We start from the raw sequence: 18,763 nt of genomic DNA, 5'->3' as shown, positions 1-18,763 counted from the left end.
ATTGAAATTTAAAAGTGTTGGAATACAAATGTCTTTTTTGTTTACAGTAAGACATTTTGAAATACTGTAGTTTGCAATAATAATCTCAGCTTTTCACAAAACAGCAGTTTTGTGCAGCAGTTTTGATGCAGTAATGAAAACATCTCATGGAAACGTCCTATGTTAAATGACAAAATAATTCCAGAGATGAGTTGGAATAGAACACTTTTAGGTGGAAAGGGAAAATGTTCCTTAGGGGACAAACAAGTTTATTCTTCGTGTATACTGTTGTAAGGGAAAAGAAACCTCTTCTCTCAGCACATACTACAACCTTCAGTAAAAGTGACAATAAAACTTCCTTTATTTAACTATGCTTTTCTAACATAGTGACAATGCACGTAGAAACTTTAAAGACATTTAATTTTAAAAAAGGCATTTAAAAAGACTAGTGTAAATACCAAGGTCACATCCCAGTGTGGACAGTTGACAGTGTCCTTCATTCAGGTAGTGCAACTGACAGTCTTTATCAAAGGATACCTCCTTAAATTCGTTTTAAGTGTTAATCTTCCTCTCTTTCTTTCTTCCTCTCTTTCTTCCTTTCTTTCTCTCTTTTTAAAGAATCTGAATGCAACAGTTTAAATTCATAATATGCATTTAGGAATTTTGTTTTATGTGAAAGAGACAAATCTCAAATTAGGCATATTATTTTCAGTTTATTTGGCTATCAGCAAGGGAGGATGCAGAGGTAATAAAACGTTCAACCTGTAAAAAGTGAATTCATTTATATTGTTTTTCAATCTTATTTCAGTTTATGACCAAGTATATTACAATACCATTTCAAGGTAAGGCAAAATTTATTTAGCCTTTTCTTAACTTTAAATTTAATCTTTAGAGTATGACATGATACTCAACATATTTTATTGATAGTAATTTATAATCTTTCACAAAGACACCAAATCACTTTTGAAATAAACATTCCTCAATAAATGGAGGTAGTGCTATCTGTAGTGTAAGCATTGATAACAGCTACTTTTTGCACTTCTAAGGTGAACTTGTACTTTTAGTGGCCTTGTTTGTGCATTCCTACATATATTAAGTGTTGACCTGTATTAAGTGTAACTATTTCACATATTTCAAACTAATCCTTTCACGTCAGGGATTTTATACCCTTAGGTTTATTTAAAATGTATGAGTTGACTAAAGCCAAGAGGAACATAACTGTAGATTTGCATTCACTCTGTTTTCCCAAGATGATGCGTGGTTTACTGTATCTCACAGGAAAAGTTTTCTGAGTAGTTCTGAGTTGGGTTGACTGAGAGAAAATAGGAATTTTTTGGCGTTACAGTTTGATAATTTTGTTTTATGTAATTTAAATGATTTAAGTACTAAACTCTCAACACATTTTATATAGTGCCAGGAATAAAATATACAATTGCAGTTATAATAAATTCTGATGGTGTATATATCTTAGTATGTAGTAACGCTAACTATTCATACTATGACACGTGTAGCTTTCTCTTTTACAGCCACAAATAGAGTTACTTTAAATCCTATTTTTTTACAGTGGCACTTAATAAGAATATTAAGCTGACTGTGGATACCCTGGATGTGAGAAGGTTTGGCTTGTGGAGAAATGATGGTGGCTGTTCTTCAACAACAGTAATTTTCATTTGGTTGTCTGTGGATTATTTAGAAAAGATTGAAACCCAATTAGGAAAACGTGTTAGCAGCGAACCATGTGAGTACTCTTGCCTATGTCCCATCATGAGTACAATGCACCTCAGCAGCAAACCCCTTCTATCTACAAGGTGCTCTAGCATCAGCTCATCTGGATGGGGTTCACACCTGGACTTGAGGCCTTCCTGGGACAGCCCTGGGAAGAGCCCAGATGGGGATGTCCCTTTTTCCAAGTCCTCAACTGGGGTTTTTGCCTGCCATTGTGCCCTTGTGCTTCTCTGGGCTTGTGGAGCTGGGCTGCTGATGGGCCTCTATGATGAACCCAGGAAGGATATTATTTGGGCTTCTCCTGCTGTTGTTTCTCTATGCTCCTTTGTGGGTGTGCAGATGGACTTTTGTCACACAGCTGAATCATTAACAGTATCCATTCTTTCCTTTTTCCAGCCAAATGTAGTGAATTTATTTTTCTTGAACTGTCCCAACCACTCCCAGAACAAGACGTTGTCAGACTGTCTGAATTAATTACAGAGATAAGCAAGAAGAACAGAGCGCCAGATCTCCTTGAATTGTTGTCTTTGAAGCAAGCTTTACTCTTGTTTAAGGACTTGTCTCCTGAAGAGAGCTCTTTTATAAGTTCCAGGGAGGATCTGCTAAAGCAGTGTGCAACAAAAGAGAGTATCTCGTTTGCTCAAGAGCCTACATTTCAGGTTAGCAAGTAACTGTTGCTTGATTCATCACCAGTTGTTGGTGTTCCATATTCCTCCCAGTGTTGAATCAGTCAGGTGCAGAAAACAAGTTTTGTATATCTCTAGTTTAAAAAAAAACAAAAAAACACACACACAACACAATTGTTTCCTATTTATTTTTTTACAAAGGGGACAATTTGTGATAAACTAGATGATATGTGTGAAGGGATGGTGTATAGAGACCTCATCAATAAGTGGCAAATGCTCAAGCTTTTGATTGATTTATGGCTGCATATGCCCAGACCATAGGGATTCCCTGCCCTTGTGGTGTCCCCAGGGCAGCAAGCTAGGAGTTAGTCAAGTAAGAAGCAATTGGAGCCATTTATCGGTTGAACTAGAAGTGAATAGTTGCAGTAGAGGAAGAGCTGTGTACCTTGCCCATTTTAGACACCTCTTGATATTCCTTGGGCTGCTTTGCAGCTTGAAATGCTGAATGATGTTGTGTGATACTTTTTATTATTTTTTTCTTTTTCTGATAGAAGCCAAAACCAAAAGTGGCCAGGCCCAGTTATGCCCTTGCGAATAAACAGAATAGTGGTTGCTATTCTATCTCTTTATCCTCTGCACCGAATGAAGAATGGAAAGAAGTAGGAGAATCTGGAGCAGTTAAGAAGTATGTAATTTTCATTTCTGGTTCATTTCAGTGTTGTGTTATGGAATATAATATTGCTAGATATAAATGAAGTTATTCAAAATAGTTAACAGACAAGATAAGTGTGTTACAGGATGAAATAAAATCTCAGAAATCAGGGAATACCTGAACTGTGACTTCTAGGCCAGATCATGGATGCATCAGTGGGAGCATAGGGTTCTTATGGCCTCTATGAGTGTCCGCTAAGTTCATATTACAGCAAAATGATTGCTTACTTGAGCTGTGTCATTTTTTAATTTAAACAATGTTTTCTTTTGCTGTCCTGTTGCATTTGATCAATGTATAACTAGTTTGTCATATATTTCACTAGTTATTACAGGACCTTGCATAACAAAATACATTAGAAAATGGGAACGTGCAAATGTGTAATGCAGGTGTCGTATATTTAGTATGGCAAATATTAGTTGGAATAAATTGTTCTTAAGAACTTTTTCAGAGTATGTGCTCTATTTTTCCCATTTTGTATAGCCATTTATCAGTTACTTTTATGAAAATAAAAAAGGAGGAAAATGTAAAAGTAAAAAATTTCCTTTTCAGAAGTTTTCTCAAAATTCTAGTGTGCAGTGTGGGACATAAACACTCTTGTAAATGTTCTTATTATGGGGTGTAAAGAACTTTTGAGATAGCTAAAGATTCTGAGAACTTGCACTTTCCCAGGTTTTCTAGAAAGTATTTTTCCATGTAGAATGACCGTATGAAGAAGTGTTGTGTAAAACGTGGTTCTTCACTGTTATAATATGATTTGTGTTTTCTAGTCTGATAGTTTATCCACCCCCACCTGCAAAAGGAGGACTTGGAGTCACAAGAGAAGACCTAAAATGCTTAGAATACGGAGAATTTCTTAATGATGTCATCATTGATTTCTATCTGAAGTAAGTAATCAAATGCTTACTTTTCCTCTTCTTTCTGAGACTTGATCAGGACTTTCATGTAACTGTAAGAGTTGGTTGCTATGGTATAATAATTTTAAAAATAACAGTATTATCAGCTTGTGTGTCTTTTTTTAAAGCTTTTGTATACCCTTTGAAGTTTATTCTGTTTCAATTTCATTCTTGTTGACCTTTACAAGGGCTACGATACGCTCTGGAGATTATAGACTGAAAAGCTGTAGGGATAAAAAGGCTGCATGGGTATCTCCCAGAACAGAAAGTGCTGACCAGTTTTCATCAGGCAGTTAAACAAAAAGAGGTACTGGGTAGTTTATTTACTAGGTTTACATGAAGCTGGGTAAGTGTTCAGGGATTCTTCTGATATACAGCTCCTGCAGAAAGCAACATAACACTTTTGAAGAAGGTGAGCTTACCTGCACTACGCCATCCTACTGAAGTTGCTTGTGAGAGTAAGTGATGTTGTAGGCATTCCTTCCCTGTGCTGACTTAGACCTAAGCAGAATTCTGACTTTCTTTGAAGGTTAACTGCAAGAATTCTATTCAGCTTGGCATCAGCCATAGCTTCTGTAAACATGAGCAATAATGAGCCAGTTAAAACTTTTAGTCTAAAGGAATGGGAAAGGAAATGTACCAGAGTGTTTTCTTGTATTTTTACAACAGAAGCCCATGTATGCTGTTCTAAACTAGAAAGAAAAAAAAAAAAAAAAAAGCAGGGTAGCCCTTGTAATAACTGTAGCTCCTTTTTACCAGAAAAAAGGAAGTTTGAATAAAAGAGTTTAATGCAGTTATTTAATGCAGAAAACCCCCCTGCTTATTAAATTTCTTAGACTTCTTCCCATAGTCTTGACTTTCATTGTGTTAAAAGCTGTATGATATATGACTGTGTTACATATTTCATCAAATGAAACTGGAGACACCTTATATAAAATTACTTAAATACTGAGAGCTTTGACCTCTGGAGTGACAGAATAAGCACTCAAGCCATTGTTTATAGTAAAATGATCAACAGTCAGATAATACTAAATGAGTATCTGTAGAAAGTTCATCTCAACTTTCATGTGTCTAACTTGCAGAAGTCAAGCTGGCAGTTCGTACTGCTGACCTGTTCCACGCTTTTTGTAAATAAAGAAGTGTAACACTGCATAGTCTTATATTAAGCCTGGCTTATTTATATAAAGACTGGCTTTATTGCAAGTCCTAGAAACATAGCTGTAAAAATAAGGGTAGCAACATTAATACTGGAGCACAAGCCTGAGATAAAAGCATCTGCGTTTTTAGTAGCTGTTTGGCCTTTTGAGTCTATGGCGTTCATCCATGTAACCACATATAACATAGAGTAGATAAAGGCAACTGACATTAAACATAATCTGAATATGCTAAGTCATTAAAATAATAGTTATTCTCTTCATCAGTAAAGATAATTTCCAGAAAGGGACTATGCTAATTTCTATCTTTTTTTCTTTGATAGATACCTGTTGTTGGAGAAGGCACCAAAGCATCTTGCTGAGCGTACACACATTTTTAGCAGCTTCTTCTATAAGTGCCTGACAAGGACAGAAAAATTCTCTGAGGAAGATCCCAAAGTTTCGTAAGTTCTTGTTAGATGGCATAATGACCTCAAGCAAGCTATTTGTTGCTGCTGTTGAGAGATTTGCATATTGTCTTCAAATTAGCACATAAAATATTAATCAGCGTTCTCCAAAGGGCTAGTGGTTAAATGTTGTAACTCAAAGTCGAAATATATTAATTAAAATCTGTATGTTATTCAAACGGAATAGGAATGAAAGTGTTAATACCTTCCCCCGTTATTAGGAGTTTCTTCTTCACGTTATGCAGTTACTTAGGGATTTTTATATTATAGATTCAGTTTTGGAAGGTATGCATCATTTTAAGTAATGTATGTCCAGAAATATTTTTAGATTTACCCCATATTTCATGTTGCACACTGATAATAAATTATTGTCCAAAGTTCCACTGAAAAAAATTTCTTGCACGCCAAATTTACACATATGTGTTTGTTACACTCTTAACGTGGTGGAATTATACATTCTCAGTAAATGTTTCAGTGGGGGCTCAAGAATGCTTTATCACTCTGTGCTTCCAACTAAGACTGTGTAAAGGGTCCCTAGCAGATTTTCAGTTCCTTCTTAATACTGATATTTGAGAGTGGAGCTTCTCTGCTGCTTCACTTAGGTCATCTGCCAGAAGCATTCACACAGTTTTCTTCGTTCACCTTATCAGAACTTTTTTTCTGTTCATCTCTGAACCAATTTTTCTTTTATTAATGAATTCTCCCACTTTTTCATTCTCTTGGTGAACTAGGGCACCTGCAGAAAGGTGTAGCATTGTGTTTCTGTGTCACAGTCATTGCAGAGTGCAGGGGGAAAAAAACACAACCTCAGTAGTATTTTGAAGGAAGTCTCAAAAATCCAAGGAACGGTGCTTCAAAGAATGTCTTTTTGTTTTTTTTATTAGATGTCTCCCTTCCGATCCTGAATGTTTTGGACTGGAGACAAAATTGTCCATGTTAAGAAAGTTTAGATGCTTATATGTTTTTCCAAATTGCAAACGTCCTCCCCATTTATATTTCCAGCACTTCTCAATCACATAGCAGAGAATGTTAGCAGCAAGCCTTCACTTAACAATGTCCTCTGCAGAGCTTCTCAGCAGCTTCGTTTTCCATTCCTTACTCCTTTTTTTCCCTTTCCTCTCACATTGAAGCTATGATTCTTAATCATAATTCAGACTGTAATTAAAATAGCGATAGGATTTTTTTTTCTTGATTTTGCTTTCTGTTCACATTGGTACAAAGTTTCTTGAACCGTTACTCTCCATTTTTAACTTAATGATAATAAGAAACTGAAAATCTGAACTGAAATTTCTTGTAAATTCTTTCTTATTCTCCTAGACTCCTTTTACCATGCTTTATGTCTGTAGGCATAGAAATGAAATGTGATCCAACTTTTAAAGCTCAGGACTGGAGGGAATTTGTGCTGTGATTCTGACTTTGCTACAGTTTGCTGGGTTACCCTATGAAAGGCATTTATGTTTATGCTTCTGAAATCAAGACTACTTGAATAGGCCCTCAAAAGAGATAGTGTGAAGCTGAACTCATGGCTGTTATGAACTTCTGTAGATCTGCTTTTACACTAACAGATAGTTAGATGCAGTTTTTGCATTTGCTGTAGTAAATAATTACTAGATAAATAATTGCAGCAAGTCCTTCAAATCAATGGATAGTTTACCAGAAAAGTTTAAGGTGGTTCAGAAATGGCTTGTTAGTTACTTGGGCTTAATGTTCTGCTGGTCTATTTTTGTTCTGTCCAAAATAAATAAATAAATACATCAAGAGCAAATGAAAAACCTGTTGAGGCATTAGGAATATGAAGGAATACTAATCTGTATACATTACCCTAACGGACGAATCTCAATAGTAATTGTCATTTGGTTTTCAGAGTGGCACAAAGAAGACACAAAAGAGTAAGAACATGGACTCGTCACATAAACATCTTCAGTAAAGATTATATCTTCGTGCCTGTGAATGAGGAGTAAGTCTATGTGTTTCAGACACCTTTTTTGATATTTAAAGATTTAGATATTTAAAGATTTATATTTGAATGTTGTGGTGATTTTAAAGATTTATGGCTGTAGGCCGTATGACTGCTGGCTTGGATAATTGGAAATGAACACATTAGATTTTGAAATAGCAGTGAGGTATGGAATTAGGAATTTTGAAGCCTCTTCAGAGGTTAATTTTCCTATTAATTAGTGCTGTTGTAAGTAAACTTTACATCTTTGTTCTTGGTTTTACTGAAAATTGCTTTTATGTATTTCAAAATAAATGTCATATCATTATGATGATTCCTGTGCAGGTAATGCTTCTATAAAGCAACTCATGGGGTTAACGGTAAAAGGAGCAGGAGTAGCACTGTGACTGGGCCTGGCTGAATAACTGACCTGCACATGGAAACTCCAGGAAAGATGAATAGTAATTGAGAGTTACTGTTGAATACCTACAAGAAGACATAAAGGCAGAGTCATGTTTAATTTGCAACTATGTTCAAAGCTGGGATCACTGTCACCAATTATTTTATTACTTAATTTACACTGGGATGGGTGGTAAAAGAGTGCTATAACTTGCTGTGGATGGAATTTATTCTTATTTCTCAGTTATGCCCTAATGTAAAGAAAAAAGTGAGTCAGAGGATTTATGTGTGATACCATGAAAGAATACTGCGGCAGCAGTTATGTGTAGTAGATCAGTTGTCCACAAGCTCTCAACGTTATAAAAACTTCTCATATCCTTTTCAGAACCAAATGTAACAGAATTTTGATGTTTTTCCTCTCCTTCTCCTCACTGTTGGGCAGGTCTCATTGGTACATGGCAGTTATCTGTTTTCCTTGGTTAGAAGAAACTGTATACGAAGAGCATCCCCATCAAAATTCACTTAACCTATCTCCACTTCAGTCAGAGAACAAGAGTGAGGACTCTGTAATTGGTTCAGTGTTGGCCTATCCTGAAGAAGAAATGGATGCAAACAGAATTTTATTCTCCAAAGGTAGATAATCTAAAAGAAAATTATGTCAGTTCATATACAATTAATCCTTGAAGGAGAGAAATAACGTCTTAAAAGCTATTTCTTAAGTTGTAGTATGTTTTTATATTACTATGCATAGCAAGGACTGCACTGCATTCTTTTTTTCCTGCAACTCTGGAAAATAGTGAAGAGATGTAAAGCAGTGACTTATTTCCCATCATGAGTGAAAGTTCTTGGATTTCATTAAGAGTATTATCAGGATGGGAGGCCCTCTAAATCTGCTATTTGAATATTTAGAAGGGAAGCAAAATTTATTTGTTTTTGAATGCACATAATCATTAATTTGGAAATGAAAATATTTCACTGTAAGGAATCTTAATACTTATTACATTTGCTCTTTTGTACTAGGTGGCAATGAATCTGCTGCTTCTGCCTCAGGCCTGGATTCAGGTATTTCTAAAGTAAGTGCCTTTCTGTACTGACAGAGGAAATGTATTACTTCATTTCTGAAGGCTCTGAGACTTGAACAAATAATTTTATGTCATCTTTTTGCAGTAGCTGTCATTATTTATGTGGTCTGTAGCCTATGCAAGGCACTTTGAATTAGTCTGAAGTCCTTCCTTTGCCTGTTTACATTGCTTATGCTATTGTTTCACATTTTAAAAGATTTCATATAGTTTTCTGTTCCTGAAAGGGAAGGCTCTGGCTTTAAATCTGTAAAGACATTTGTTTTTATACTTGTACTTTTTGTAAGGTTAATTTTATTTTCTCTTCTCCCAGATCTCCCTAAATAATTCCAAAAGGCAAGTTTGTAAAAGGTATGTTTCTGTTTTCATGTTAATGTTGTATCATTAAAGATCTTAGTAAAATGATGATTGATTCAGCTATTTGTTGTACACCTACAGCTGTAATGACTTGACTGTTTTCTTGCACAGTTGTTTAGTTATGCTCTTGTTAAGCTATATTAAAAAAAAAATTGCTTCGGTAGTGTTGGTAATGAAAGACTAAACTGACTTTGTCGTTTACAGGCCTTGTATACTGATCTTAGATTCTTTGAAAGCTGGTTCTGTGCAGAAGACAGTTCAGGTTTTGAGAGAGTAAGTGACAATAGTTTCCATTTATTAGAAGGAGATACTGCTGGTCATATTTCTGTGTTTAAAATACTTTTCTCTATGAAGACGTACCTTACTGTTGCTAAAGGATAAGTCATAAGCAGCCACAACCATTATTGTAACAGCAATACAGAGGTTTGTGCAAGAAGCATGTCTTTGTTTTGCAGCCTAAATGTAATGTAAAATTGTGAATTGCATGGTGAATTGACTTCTTTCTAAAGTTCAAAATAAATAATACTTGTAAAGTACTTAAAATGAATACCTCAAAGTTTAAATGATACATTTTCCAAAGGGCTGGCCTTCATTTTTTCTGTGGAGCTTTCGGAATTCCTGTGTTAAATACACAGCTAAGTATGTACAAAAAAATAGAAACTACACTGATGCTGTCTACAAGTGTCATGTGTCAGGATAGTAATATCAGAGTGGTATTATCTATTTTGAAAAGTGAGAATCTTTTATGTGAAAAGTATGCAAGTATTGGAAGAGTTCATGAAATTTACAGTTTTTTTTATGTACTCCTAATGACTTCAATAGCGATCATAACATTTTTAAAAAGTTGCTAATATTCATTATTTGAAGATAAATAGAATTGATCTTTATTGTACTCTGTTGTATTCACTTCACTGAAAGAAGCAAAAGTCTGTAAACCAGGTACTACACAGAAAAGATCCTTCTTGTAGAAGTAAATCCTTCATAAAACTACAGTGGGAGAAAATGAAAATCAGTTAATTCTTTGACAGTGTCTGTTCCCTAGAGAGACCTCCCCACCGTGTTTGTCTTGAGAAGAAGAATGAAATAGCAATTTTATTTTTTTTAAATCTGTTTAATACATTGATGTAGAGATTTATGCTTTGAGCTACTCTCAGAGATAAAATTCCAGAGAGTGAGATTCCTTGCTGTTCAGTCACAGAGGTATCAAAAAAGTCAGGAAAAAAAAAAGAGATGATTTACTGAGGTGTGAAGTTGGGGAAGCAGGCATCATAACTTCAATTTGCAGTTATGCACTGAAAGCAGAAATTTAAAGAAAATTGATACAAAGGTTCCATGACTACTTCTTTCATAGAATCATAGAATGGCCTGGGTTGAAAAGGACCACAGTGATCATCTAGTTTCAACCCTCTGCTATGTGCAGGGTCACCAGGCATTGAGACCAGGCTGCCCAGAGCCACATCCAGCCTGGTCTTGAATGCCTCCAGGGATGGAGCATCCACAACCTCCTTGGGCAACCTGTTCCAGTGCATCACCACCCTCTGAGTGAAAAACTTCCTCCTAATATCTAACCTAAACCTCCACTGTCTCAGTTTATTTTTCCCTAAGTTGATTTTCATTATGCTTTGAGTGTTGGGACCCAAATAAGCTAAAGTCTACAGGCATAAGTCCTTTTGTAGTACTTATGACATGTGCCTCACTGAACACTCTGTCTTTGAATTCTCAGGTTTAAAAATGACGTAGTATCCTAAGAGATTGAATAAACTCAGTGCAGATGATGATAATGATTATTATTTTTAAATAATAATTTCACATATTTTTTCCACTTTGTGTATTGTATATTATATGACAGAACTGAATCTGTGTATGGTAGAATATTGGATAGTGGAAATTTTGTTACTTATATGAATTTCTTTTATAGATTCTGCGAAATAAATTGGTTAAGGCTATCTTAACATTTTGTCCAGCTCCAGAATAATATTGAGAAGCATCTCAAAATGCACTGAGCTTGGGAGTTATTTGAGTTATTTTTCCAATATTTAATCTATTTTCTTTCTTTTATAGGTATCTTGAAGTAGAATGGGAAGTTAAACGGAAAACGCGTCGGGAATTTAGTAAATCAACAATGATTGACTTTTATCCCAGAGTGCCTAAACAAGATAACAGTAGTGACTGTGGGGTGTATTTGCTACAATATGTGGAAAGCTTCTTCCAGGTACTAGAAGAATCTGCTTTTTCTTTTCCCCAGAATCATCTCAAACCATAAACTGTTATTTCTGAGAGAAATACCCAGTCAGAAAACCTGTGTTGCTTAGCGTCTAACGTTGTCTAAGGTATTTGAGGAAGAGAACATAAAAGCTGTTCTTTGTGTTGTGGCAGGAGGTCTTTGTATCTGGAACACAGACAATCTCTCCTCTGGGTTTCTTAGGCAGGCATTTCTAACCTTGTGGTTTAATACTGCATTTACACTGACACATTCAAGGTCTGCAGCTGTATGGATATATTTGGATCCTATGTAGTTTATGCATTTCTGGCCTACAGATGGTACAAAGACATGTTTTCTGTGCATGTCCTCTCTTCTTGTTGCCTTTCAAACTTTGTTCAGTTTTTCCTTTGGCCTTTGAATGGCACTGTCTGTGCAGGCAGCAGCTTCTGCAAAGAGATGGAAGTAAGATCCTTAAGAGACAGTGCACAAAGCTAAGGGAATCTCTTTTACATGTTCAGTACATACCTCTAAATATCATCTTCTTGACCTTCCCTGTGACCTGCTCTAGCAGCTCCATGCCTTTCTTAAGCCGGGGGCCTTAGAGTTGAACACAGTCCTTCAGGTGGGATCTCATGAGAGCTGAGTAGAGAGAGAGAATCTCCTCCTTTGATCTGCTAGCTACCCTTCTTTTGATGCAATCCAGGGTATGGTTGGTTTTCTGAGCTGCAAGTGCCCTTTGTCAGTTCATCCCCCAGTACTCCCAAGTCCAGCAAAAGGCTGCCTTCTGTCCGCTCATCACCTAGCCTGTGATCGTGTACAAGACTTTGCACCTAGCCTTGTTGAACAGCAGTTTGTTTGCATGGACCCATCTCTTGAGCCTGTTGGAGTCCCTCTGGATGGCATCCTGTCCCTCCAACATGTCCACGGCACCTCTCAGCTTGGTGTCATCTGCAAAATTCCTTAGGGTGCACTAAATCCCACTGTGCACATCACTGACAAAGACGTTAAATAATACCAGTCCCAATACCAACTCCTGAAGAACACCACTTATCACTTGTCTCCACTTGGACAGTGAGCTGTTGAGCACAACTCTTTGAGTGCAGCTCTCCAGCCAATTCTTTATTCACCAAGTGGTCCATCTATCAGATCCATGTGTCACCAGTTTAAAGTCAAAGATGTAATGTGGGCTGTGGACTATGTGCTCTATTTGGCCTTGCTTAAGTAGGGAGTTTGGACTAGGTGACCTCCAGAAGTCCTTTCCAGCCTCATCCATTCAGTGATTTTGTGATAAGTAGGTGGAAGATGAATTTATTTATTTATTCATTTATTTTTACCAGTGTTCTGAACTGCCCATTCTCTAACAATACAGAAGCAAGGTCAGGATGAGGTGGTTTGTTGTTTGTTCTAAGTTTACCAGGACTCATGGGCCATTCTCACTTTGCTTTTTGAATTTACGTGACTCTTTATTCATGGAAAGGAGAAGGTGGAAAAATAGGCATGGGAAAAGAATGACGAGGAAAGGAAGAAAAAAAAAAACTTTGGCAGTTGGGATGTAGTGTTGTGATCTTATTGCCAGAACTATCAATATCTCAGCCATTTGAATTTGCTTTCCTCTTTTGGTCCAAATTCTCCCCTCTCTATGTCCTACTAAAATTGCTGGCAATACTCATGCTTCTTTGTTTTCTTCCGTCAGACAGGTCAGTTCATGACAATAAAAAAATGTGCCTGAGACTTTTTTGAGCTTGCTTGACTGCAGTATGCTTAATCATTCCATACAGTGTGATCGTACATGCTTGTTTTTTGACTGAAGTGCTGCCTCTTGTTAAATATCAAGAGCATGTCTAACCATACGACAGTATGTAGAATCAGCATTGAATATGAGCTTATATTAAAGTATCTTTAAGAGGAAGTGATGATAATCTGTCTTTTGTTTACCACAAGAAGCTCACATTATGTATGACTATAATTATAGTGGAGGAACTGGAATTTAAATTAGATCTTGACCACTATATCTCGTGGTAACTTATTTATGCATGCTAGGTCTCAGCAGTATGGAAGGCTTTGGAATTCTTTTTGAATATTGTAATGGGAAATTCATGCTGTAAACATTCTTGTTTTTATTTCTTTCTCTTTTTACCAGAATCCCATAGTTGACTTTGAACAGCCAGTGCATTTGGAGAAGTGGTTTCCTCGTCAGGTGATCAGAAGCAAAAGAGAAGAAATCCAAGACCTGATCTTGCAATTGCATTTTCAACAGCTCAGAGGCAGCAGAAGCTAATAAATCCCATCAGCCAGAGCTGGCAAAAATACTGTTGTATAAAGTTCCTGGAACTCTGCTTAGCAGCATTTTGGCTCTGTCTGCCTTGCGAGGAAGAAAAAAATGTTTTTTTGTTTGTTCATTATGTATTTATGTAAATAATTATTTTACTTTGGATTCAGTGATGATAGAATGCCATTGGGGGGGGGGGGAGGGGAGGGGAAGAGAAGGTTGTAGATAAGTGTAAATATGTAAGTTAAAGCTAATACATGTGACTTGCTAATTGATATTTTTAACTTGGGATATGAAAATGTGTACAGGTATGTGCAACAAAGATGTGAAAATATTTTGATCTTTTGCAGCCTGTTCTTTACAGTTCTATATAAACCTTACAGAGTTGGATGAGCACATAGGAGTCAGGCCCAAAGATGGGTTTTTGACCTTATACTGTGTCTCTTTCTACTTTGCAGTTCATACAGATTGAATGAATACTATGTATTGTTTTAATTTAAGGATATAATATTGATTCTCTTTAGAGATGGGTTTTTTTTTGTTCTGTTTTGTTTCTGATAATATACAGAAATAGTTTGCATTTCTCAGAATATTCTGCTGGGATTCGACACTTCGGGGTTTTAATTTTTTTCCTCCCTAGCACTTCCATCATAAAAATTTATTTGCTTGAGAGTTAATTTTGAAATCTTTTAAAGTCAGAAGTGGGCTCTTCTGAATGTCCTTTATGATAACTCTTTTCTTGTCAGATTTTAGGAGTCTTGCTCCCGAAGTACATGCTGGTACAGTACATGTAGGCAATAGATTTTTTTTTCTCCTAATTGCCTTATTTTGGGGATTTACTCCTGTCAGTCTTAAAGGCATCATTTGCATTAGAAAAGCAAGTAGGCTGTGGCTCAGTAAGATTGAGATATTTGAGAAATAAGCATGTTTTCATTTAGAAAGGATGTGGCTATATGTAGTATGTCTTTAAGACATGTTACTTACATATAGGACAAACAGAATTTATACTTTATTTGGGAGAATTGAGTAAAGGCACCCAAATATCCGAGTGTTTGAACTCAGGACTTGATTTGTTAAACTAGTGTAAGTTTATCATAGTCTGTATATATCTATTCAGTTTTTCTCAGACAGTTGTCATGGAAAACTTCAATAATATTTTGATATGCGTACACTTCTTCCCATAGTTATTACACGATAGATGGTGGCTGTTTCGAGAGGATGCTTTCTCCTGTTACCCACTGTAAGTTACTTAAAGTGTCATAGTTGTCCCCAGAAGAACCACGTTGCAGATAACCACCAAAGCCATTTGTAGAATAAGCATATCTGCAAAACCAGAGGTCTCAAAGGAGGTAGGCTGGAAAGTTAAAGTAAAAATTGAGGGCAACCTAAAGATGTGGACAAATTTGTAGTGTGGCAGAATTCTCAGGGCCCCTTTCCTCAAAGCAACTCTGACACCGAGCATTTGGAAAATCCAGTCATTCCTTCAGGTTCTGCGCAGTCATCCAAAAAACCTGACAACAAATAGTGTTGTTTCTCAAACCAGGAAGCATTCTTTCTGAAGAGCAGAAACAAGTTCAAATCATAATTTGCTGAGTGCAGTTACTTTTTGTGTAACTGTGGGCAGCCCAGTGTATTTATCTTGAGTTTCTTACTTTGTTTCTAGTTCAACTCAGTGGTTTATCACCAATATCCATCACTCTCATCACAGAAATTTGTGTGACTTTTATCTCACAAACCTCATCACCACCATTTCTCGCTCCCAGGGATAATCTTTGTATCTATTGTAAGAGATAAATGATAAAATGCAGAAATGTGTGCTTTTTCTCTACGCCTTTTTAATGGATGAAATATTTTCAGTGTTCCCTTATTAAAAATACTTTGGACTTTTTCTTACGATAAAATTGGTTTATATCATAAAACAATATTTATTCTCTTTTCGATTAACTGGTTTATACGTAGATATTTAAAAGTAAAAGATATGTATAAAGTTTTCTAAATTGGTTTTATATGATTCTATAACAGTAAAGGATTGACTTTACTGTAGGTTAATGTTAGCAATGTGCTTTGGGGATGCCAATACATTTGATAATAAAAACCTCCAGAAGTTACTGACCATGATTGTCACCATTCTTTTTGCTTCTGCCACAAAGAACCAGTGAGTTAAATATGAGATAATCCATCTTATTGCATTTAAGATACGTCCTCAGTATGTCTCTCTGAACTCAATTTTTGATCAAAGCAATTAATTGTTCTTCAGTCCATAAAAAGGCATGCAGCTAGATCATAGCTTCTTGTGGCAAGCAAGACTGCCTTTTGACTCAGCAGCCTTATATTTTTATCTAGTTGGGCTTAACAGTGTTGACAACCTGAATGACCAGCCTGGGAAATACCTGGGCCAAGCAGCTGCAATCCACCCTGTTCCAGCCATATGCATGAACACTAGGAAGTGTTTGTGGGTTAAGGTATGGTCCTGATATATATAAAATAAACTCTCCAGAGATAACTTCTAGTAGCGTTTGTCTATATAGGATTATCAGACTGGCTCAGGGACTGTTTTGTATATCTTCTGCATCTCCATTTTCCTTATCAATCCCTGCATAACTTAAGTGGTGGAGTGGTGTGTTGCTTCAAAGCAAACTGATCAGTAGTTTACTGTTGAACAAGGTAAGACGTACTCACCTGAAGAACAGTTCATAAAAGGAGGAATGCAAGGAATAGATTTACATTAGACATTACAGACAGAACAAATAATGAAGTGTCTGATTAATTTGATCAGTCTCACTTCCTGATGTTACTGGTCCAAGTACTTTACAATGCTACATGATGGAAGAGGTGGCAGAATGGCAGGCTGTGCTTGGCTGATAGATTGGAAGGCTGAGTAGCCTCCGGCCTTGCTTAATGCGTAATAACACAGAAAACAAGAAAACTTCTCAGGAAAGCTTTTTATTGGGTTTCATACCCTTATGCTCGTGCATTCTGAGAATTTTCTCTAAATGCTGTTGCATTCATGAGGTAAGAGAGCCTTTGCCTTTGTAGGTTTGTATACCGTTTCTTGTCTCTGTTTGCATTTTTGCAGGTTAATGGAAGGAAGGCATTCATGGCACTGGAAGCTCCTGTGTCTGCAGAAGATGAAAAAAGTCTGGTGTGTGTTTCTGAATCTAGCATCGTAGTATAGGCACCCAAACTGGCCTCAGAAGTGGCTCTCTCTGCCTAGAGGTGCTCAGTAGGATTCGGAAGCAATTTATCATAGAATCATAGAATGGCCTGGGTTGAAAAGGACCTCAAAGATCATCTGGTTTCAAGCCCCCTGCCATGGACAGGGTCGCCGACCACTAGATCAAGCTGCCCAGAGCCACATCCAGCCTGGCCTTGAACGCATCCAGAGATGGGGCATCCACAACCTCCTTGGGCACAAGTGCAGCGTTTCTGTGTGCCTCAGCTCTCCAGGACTGTTCAAGATACAGCTTCAGAGTGGTGCACTGCACACTTGCTGCTGCCAGCTGTGTAGTTACCTTGACAGAGCCAGCTGAGGTGAAGAGCACTGGTCTGAGAGATTCGGAGTGTCCAAGAGGCTGTCAGAATAGCTCAGCATTTTAATTTAAAGTGCAGTTTAGCAGTTTTGTGGGAAGCAAAGAAGTGTTTGTTGTTTTGAAAATATCAACTGGAGTCTGTTACATGTCAGAAGACAGAGGATGAATACATGGTGGTTTTCTTTGATTCTTGTGAGTGTCCTGTTCGTAATATCCAGGATGATCAAAGCAGTGAGCAGCAAGTCCCTAGCAGTGCCACCCATTAGGTTTTTCTCATGGTTTGACTGTTGCCTGCCATTGCGGGCTGGCTTCCATACACGTCTCTGCACTGAGCTGACCCCTGGAGAGGAGGGGAGCTGAGATGCTGCTGTTTTCCTGCACCCTCTGTCCTATCCACAGCTCTCCTTAACCCATCATTTCTCCAGGTATCAGCACAAATCTGTTCTTAATGCTCATCTCAGATTACGTCTGAACAGAGATGAAAGAATCGCCATTTGCCCTGGTTTTATCCTGGGATGTGAAGGGCAGTGGTGTGGCAGCAGATCTTCTGCTTCAGCTCAGACTCAAGCAGCAGGACCGTGTTACCTCTGCCACCAGAATGACACCTATAGAATGATTGTTTCAGTCTTATCTCTGTGCTCATCAGTGCTACAAGCAAGTCAGTGCATTCTTAGGTACACGCATGAGTACAGGCAGAAGGCAAAGCTCACGGAGACCTTCCACTGGAGAGTAGTGTGCTCACACTGATACTCTGTGGTCAGTATGACTTTTAGAAACAGGCAGAAATTGAAGGGGCCGTGAAAATACGTGGCTAATTAAGTGTGAAAGGTGCTGTCCTTGTTTGGACTGTCTGTTAATGGTATGACAAGCTCCAGTAAAGAGCTTAGCTGGCCAGATTAAAATTAAAAAATTGTCTCAGTCCATCTGCCAGCTCCGAGGCATTTACTTCATCACCTCTCCTTGTTTCTTCACTGGAGTGGAATACTCACTTTGAAAAGATCATTTCCAGGATGTCTTGTTTGACTTTTTTAACCTAATGTTTTTCTTCCGAAGATAACTTTACGTGACGTCAAGACATTCTCAAGAAGGGCAATGCTCTTGCTTGGATCAAGCATACGTTAAAGGCAACGACTCTTTTGCTGGAACGGATTTTCTTCTTTTCTTGCCTATTGGCTTTTGGACACAAGTAAATATGTTTGCCTTCCTTTGGAAAATCTCTCTCTGCCTCTTGGTTTTGGGAGTGATTACAGGAGATCCTCAAGCAGTTGCAGGTAATGCAGACATCTTCTTTATATTCTTGTTTTCAGGTTTTGCCTATAGTGGTGTGTAGAAAAAAAAAATGTCTCTCTGCCTTAATTAAAATGAAGGAGGCTAACACAAAGAAACATTTGATCAAATCTGTGCTGTGGTACCGGTGTTTTAAATACGCTGTGGTTTACGAGGAAGATTTATTGT

At 37.2% G+C, this 18,763-nt stretch overlaps 2 protein-coding genes across 29 annotated transcripts in view; both read left to right on the top strand.

Moving 5' to 3' along the window:
• Window positions 1-15,891, top strand: part of SENP7 (SUMO1/sentrin specific peptidase 7) — a 40,318-nt gene extending 24,427 nt beyond the window's left edge. For all 25 annotated transcript variants that reach the window (XM_040705162.2, XM_040705150.2, XM_040705115.2 and 22 more), the window contains 13 exons: window positions 788-821; window positions 1,544-1,717; window positions 2,101-2,363; window positions 2,882-3,015; window positions 3,810-3,926; window positions 5,413-5,532; window positions 7,400-7,492; window positions 8,313-8,503; window positions 8,891-8,943; window positions 9,263-9,300; window positions 9,511-9,579; window positions 11,368-11,518; window positions 13,650-15,891. In XM_040705162.2, the coding sequence (XP_040561096.1) occupies window positions 788-821; window positions 1,544-1,717; window positions 2,101-2,363; window positions 2,882-3,015; window positions 3,810-3,926; window positions 5,413-5,532; window positions 7,400-7,492; window positions 8,313-8,503; window positions 8,891-8,943; window positions 9,263-9,300; window positions 9,511-9,579; window positions 11,368-11,518; window positions 13,650-13,787 (1,575 nt within the window). In that variant the 3' untranslated portion in view covers window positions 13,788-15,891. The remainder of the gene's footprint in view (window positions 1-787; window positions 822-1,543; window positions 1,718-2,100; window positions 2,364-2,881; window positions 3,016-3,809; window positions 3,927-5,412; window positions 5,533-7,399; window positions 7,493-8,312; window positions 8,504-8,890; window positions 8,944-9,262; window positions 9,301-9,510; window positions 9,580-11,367; window positions 11,519-13,649) is intronic.
• Window positions 13,968-18,763, top strand: part of IMPG2 (interphotoreceptor matrix proteoglycan 2) — a 56,075-nt gene continuing 51,279 nt past the window's right edge. For 3 of the 4 annotated variants that reach the window (XR_001469469.4, XM_040698102.2, XM_015296118.4), the window contains exon 1: window positions 13,968-18,579. Coding sequence is in view for 3 of the 4 variants with exons in the window: in XM_040698102.2 (XP_040554036.1) it covers window positions 18,501-18,579 (79 nt within the window). In the remaining variant the exon portion in view is untranslated. The remainder of the gene's footprint in view (window positions 18,580-18,763) is intronic. The other variant, NM_001044639.3, reaches the window with a different exon arrangement.

The sequence above is a fragment of the Gallus gallus genome, chromosome 1 (genome assembly GCF_016699485.2).
Source record: "Gallus gallus isolate bGalGal1 chromosome 1, bGalGal1.mat.broiler.GRCg7b, whole genome shotgun sequence".
Taxonomy (NCBI): domain Eukaryota; kingdom Metazoa; phylum Chordata; class Aves; order Galliformes; family Phasianidae; genus Gallus; species Gallus gallus.
Note: the sequence above shows the minus strand (reverse complement) of the source record. Positions and strands in the feature narration are given on the sequence as shown.